This window comes from Nanorana parkeri, unplaced genomic scaffold (assembly GCF_000935625.1).
Source record: "Nanorana parkeri isolate BGI_ZX_2015 unplaced genomic scaffold, ASM93562v1 scaffold1134, whole genome shotgun sequence".
NCBI lineage: Eukaryota > Metazoa > Chordata > Amphibia > Anura > Dicroglossidae > Nanorana > Nanorana parkeri.
In genome coordinates, this window is record NW_017307402.1 from 231884 (window position 1) to 237556 (window position 5673).

At 44.0% G+C, this 5673-nt stretch overlaps 1 protein-coding gene across 1 annotated transcript in view; it reads right to left on the reverse strand.

Moving 5' to 3' along the window:
- Positions 1 to 5366, reverse strand: part of TMEM128 (transmembrane protein 128) — a 7495-nt gene extending 2129 nt beyond the window's left edge. The window contains exons 1-3 of the mRNA XM_018568072.1: positions 5264 to 5366; positions 1822 to 1963; positions 676 to 837 (exon numbers count right to left, since the gene is read on the reverse strand). Coding sequence (XP_018423574.1) covers positions 676 to 837; positions 1822 to 1963; positions 5264 to 5354 — 395 coding nt within the window. The 5' untranslated portion in view covers positions 5355 to 5366. The remainder of the gene's footprint in view (positions 1 to 675; positions 838 to 1821; positions 1964 to 5263) is intronic.
- Positions 5367 to 5673: the final 307 nt, after the last annotated feature.

A 5673-nucleotide genomic window follows, 5' to 3' on the forward strand; every position in this document is an offset into this window, starting at 1 on the left:
TATATATATATATATAAATAAATTACTATTTTTTTAAAGTAGAACTGAAGCCAATATTTTTTTCTAGTTTTAGATAAGAGTAAGGGAGGGGTAGAATCCTGGTCAACTTTTTTGCAATCTGTGTCCCAAAGGGGGGATTTTCCTTCACTTCCTGACTGATGGTCACAACAGGAAGTGGAGGAAATCCCTCCAAAGTGAGGGAAATTCCTGGTGGTCATCAGGGCTACCAGAACTAGTGTCCCCATTCGAAGTATTCCCATCAATTCCTGTTCTGGTGACAACCCACAATTTGGGATTTTCTTTCACTTTTAGTAATAACAGTCACCAGGACAAACAGAGGGCTAATCTCCCTAACGGGACACAAAAAACTAAAACCTGAGAGGTGTTCTAATCCCCTCCACTCTATCCAAAACTAAAAAAGGTTTTGGCTTCAGTTGCACTTTAAATGTGCTTTGATATCAGAATCTGTACGCAGCACTCGGAATAGGAAAGGGCGGATATTTGAGCCAATAAGGCTCATTGGTTTGATTGTGCTGCCAGTCTCACCATATGAATACACATGGATGACCTCACCAGTGTGCTGCTGCTAGTCAGAGGCTGGGATGGATCTCGTCCCCGGCTGTATGCAACAATAACTAATTGCTTAATAAGTAATGTACATGCATAGAAACTCACCACACTGCAGCTACTAGGAAAGTTACAATTGCGACTGGTACAAGTCCTGGGTACTTGGCATCATAATCACAAATCCCACTAAACCATTCCAGATAAACAATGCAATAGAGTGCAATAGACATGCTGACAACCAGAGACACTGCACCAACTAGAAGCCAGGAACTGCAAGACAAACAATTTCTATTCAATTACCGGTAAATGAAAATAATACATAGAAAGAGATGAAGTCATAAATCTAATTTCCAAATATCTTATTACAGAGTGAGACCATGGTATTATGTGCAAGTAAAGCTGGCCATACACATAACATCGATTGATTCCCCCATCCACCCTAAACAGAGAAGATGGACGAATCTCCTTTCAGCTTTTGTATTCTGACAGCTGCACTCGAATAGTGATGGCATCTGACTGGCTGCAAGTCACTGTTCAGCCAACTTGTTTCTGCCCGGCTCCATGGATTGTTCCTTTGAAGTTTGTTGAGCCAAGTGAAGATGACAAGGCTACACAGTGAATCAGCCGAACTTCAAGCCGTGTATGGCCAATTTTAGGCCTTCTTCAAAAGCTACTACTGAAGTCAGATAATGTTCTACTACAAAGCTCTTTACTTTGGGGAACTGGAACGGAGAGGCTAAAATGACCTTTATATTGGTATTATAGCCTTGTAACCAAAAGCAAAACAAAAGATTTAAAAGGAGAATTATGGGGAGAATGAAATAAACTCAATCTCATAATTAGACCTGATGTGCGACACTGAAGCTGTCACATGTCAGCTCTATTGATTAAGAACTGAGCAAATCACATACCACCGATCGCTCAGTTCCCGATCTTCTACCTGCAGACAGCTGTGACCGTCAGTCATGGCTCCCCACAAAGATTCCCCCTCCCCTCTCCGTTTCTCCGGTGCTCATTGGAGGGACAGATGGGGAGAGGGCAGCCACAGCTGGCTCTGCTTCTAGAGAGGCAGTGCCAGCTGTCAATCTGGTAGCGGGGTGGATCCTGACAATACTGACATTAACATTGGGGGGAGGGTAAATATTTTTTGACTTTAATGTCACTTTAATGCATACATTCATTTTTGTGACCAAACACCATATGGACAGACAACCATGAGGTTGAGTATAGTGCTTTATACATTTAACATCTTACCAGCCTTCTTGTAAGTTGCCTTGGACAACTGGTAGGAAGTCAACATAGTGTGTCACAGCAACTGCTGCCAATATCCAAAACACCGAATGGAGGTTTATTCTAGGGAGAGGCTTTTGCTTTTTTTTTTCATCGTCATCGATATCTAAAAAATAAATAATAATTAGAATCTTCAGATATAAAAACAAGAACTGCGGGGCAACCCAATGGCATCCCCAAGGTGCTAAATCCAGAATTAGACTTCTAAGAAACTCTTGTGCGGCATTGATCTTACGAACATGCTAAAAACCAGCCGAAAATTGTACAATTCTCGGCTGGTTTTCTAGCATGCTCCTTAGACAAAAGACGTGCGACCGTACAGTAGAAACGGTCGCACGTCTTCATTCACACTGCACGATTCTCGTACGATCGCGGGATTTCCCGCGATTCTCTACGAGAATCGTGCAGTGTATGGGCACCTTATTTCCAGTCTTCCAGGACAGTAGGTGACAGAAACAAGAAACGTATCACCAAAAACACTTTGAAAGGAAGTCCTTCTGCCAAACTGGTCGGCAGTACATGAACAAAGAACCGAACAAAGCATACACAAGAGGAAAAGAACAGAACAAGGGTGGAATCCTGGAAGTAGAGTTATTCTTGATGTCTCAAATCATCTTCCAGGATAACACATGAGAGGATTAGCAACAATTTAACAGATTGGGGAGGGACAAAAGCCTGGAAAATTCTCCTCCCAAAGGACTGACCATGAATATTACAGATGGCCACATATACATGAACCTCTTAACACTATGATACAAAAACAAAGGCAGAAGACCTACACTAAACATGGCCAAAATACACCTAAAAATGCACCGAGCCACCTCTGACTAACTTTCTACAAAGTTATCAAGGACTGACTTAACAAAGAAATATTTTAATAATAAGACCAAACCATGGTGAGGATTTGGTCGGTTAAGGACGTACACAAGTCCCATAGCCTGTGCTACACAATGAAAATGGTAATTAAGGAATATAATGAGCCATTTATTTGGCTCTGGCATTACCTATACCCATGAGACATTTCTGCTAAAAAGTATATAGAAGTAAGTATGTCGAATTCCTGCATATCTACTGAACAAAAAAGTATTTATGAAGTCTTTATAGCCTCATCAGAACATACAATGTGCTGACTTAGGTCTGAGCTGTGGTGGAGGCAGACATCCATACCACCATACAGTGTAATAGCACAAAGAAAAGAATGGTCTCCTGCAGAAGCACAACACAGTGACCACTTCCAACTCACATCACTGTAAATCAATGTCACAAACTCTGTGCTTGTACCATAAAAAAATGATTGTTCCCTCCACTGTGCAGGCATAGCAGCCTACATACTCCAAATTTGTGCCATGGTGGAGCAGCTTTTAAGACAAGCCAATGTACAACTTCAGCAACTGAAAAGGACGTTCCAATAGAGAACATCACTACAGTGCTTCAGAAAATGATAGGCAATACCAAAATCCCTTTGAAATTGGTCACCATTCCGGCATCTGTGGACTACAGTGGAATTAATGTGCATTAAGTCATCTGTGCTAGTAGCAGTGATTAGTAGTAGTAGTAGAAATCAACTTGTAGTTAGACCAGACATTTTGAGGCCTGTACTGAATACAGTATTACAAAACAAAGGACATGCACAAGATTATAGTCTAAGCAAACTAATTATGACATTCATAAAAACTTCCTGGGCAACCAGAAAGCCAGGCCGCAAGTAATGACCAACCTCCCAGTTTCCTGAATGGCCGGGAAGCCGGCTCCGTGCTGATTGGCTAGAAATCCATCTTCCTAGCCATTTAACATCGAGCCGCCCGTTAGGCCGGCTCCATGCTCCCCTATGGCACTGCCGGTCAGAGGAAATCTTCCTCTGACCGGAAGTTCTGGTATCGGGGAAGGTATGGGAGCATTTGGGCGAGTACGAATACACGCCCAAATACTCGGTATCGGTGCATCCCTACAAATAAAATACATTTTTGGTAATAGTTGGGGTACTTGAATGCATTTTTAAGCTTTAACTCCAAGGTTTAGTGTCACTTTAACATTAGAAAATTGACACAAGGGTATCTTGGCATTCACACACATGTACTCTTTAGGATTGGCAGAGGGCCTAAAACTTCACAACAGCCCATGCTTGCCACCAGCAGAGAAAACAACATGAAACATGACCCCTGAGGTACACCCCCCGCCCCCCACCACCACCACACATAACGGTGCATGCCAAGGGTGAAATAATACAGCCAACCATGGTGCTAGGACACCTGACGTCCACGAACGCCATATCACAGACAGGCCACAAAGATAACTCTGAGGGGGAAGAAATGTAGTGACCATAGACTACACACTGAGGCAGCAAGGAGTCAAGTCAGTGAACAAGAATCAACAAGAGTCTCACTATCAAGGAATGAGAGGAAAAGGGGACTGGGTGAAGGACTGCAGACATGAATCCAGAGCTGAGCCTCCTTCCACCAGGTTCTAAACAATGCGTCTCATCCAGACGGACTACACAAGACTTCCACGACTTGGCAAAGTGTTGTTGGTGATGCGTTTCTTGTTTCTGTTGGAGGAGGTGCCCATCTCTCATGTGTTGTCCTGGAAGATGATTTGGAAAATGCAACTTATCCGTTTCAGTTTCAAAGAACAATGAGCAGCCAGCGCAGTGGGCGCTGAGGAGAGACGCTATTACAGGAAGACGTCCATAACAATGGTTCTCCCAGGAAAGTGGAACAACAGATACGATAAAGCTATGAGATGCCTCCACATGAACAGATACAGGAAATGGTCTACAAATTCTGGAGAAAGCAAAAAAAAGAGTCAAATGAACCAGAGAAGGGCCAAAAATGACCCTCCATCAAAGCTTAGTGACAGGGTAAGAAGGACATTAGTCAGAGAAGTTACAGAGAGGTCACCGATAACTCTCTAGTAGCTGCAGCTATCCAAAACCATGCATGGGACAGATAAACCTGAGCGGAGCACAAAGACAAGCGCTTTTGTGGGACTTTGGCGCATATCCCCATTGCGTCCCTGGATGTGTGCCAACCGCGCAAAAGAATTACACATTGCACATTTGGCAACATGCATTCCATGTTTTTCCCCCCATGTGAACACATCCAGGTTTGCTCAGCCACGTTTGGGGTGCCTTTAACTAGTAATGGCAACGCAGGTGTGTTCCCCATTTGTGCATGTATTGTGAATGTGCGTTAAAGCACACGTGTTTGACACGCATTCACAATACTCCCTGGTGTGAATGGTGCCTTAGGTGGAATATTCTATCATGAAAAGCACACTGATGACAGGTACAATTGCAACAACTTCCCTATCCCCAACCATTCCGGAACTGACACTGTGTGGAACATGAGCCTAACTCTCAGCTGTCCCAGCACCAAGGCAGGCCGAGTCATGGAGAGAGGGTACACACCGGCCTCTGTCACCCTCAGGAAGGACTCGGCCTGCTGCTCAAACCGACGCCGCACATTCTGCATGTCCCGATCATCCAACAAGGACGCCATGGTGGAGAGTGAGTTCCCCGGAAGTGACGTAGGAAGAGCCCGGCGTTGGTCACCATGGAAACCGGACGCTGAGCGGAGAGGTCCGCCCTGCGCACGGGAATCAGTGCAAAGTTCATGGAGGGCACTGGGGGAGTGATCGGAGCGTCAACATTCAATACTAATACACTGGCAGCTGTCTGGGAGTGGGACTTCCGAGGACGTGAACATACAGTAAACCACAATATTATTAACTATCTACATAACTGGACGTGCAGAGATATGTTTTATGATTGATGTGTTTAACAGGAAATCATCAAAACACATCTTACAGTCATAGTCC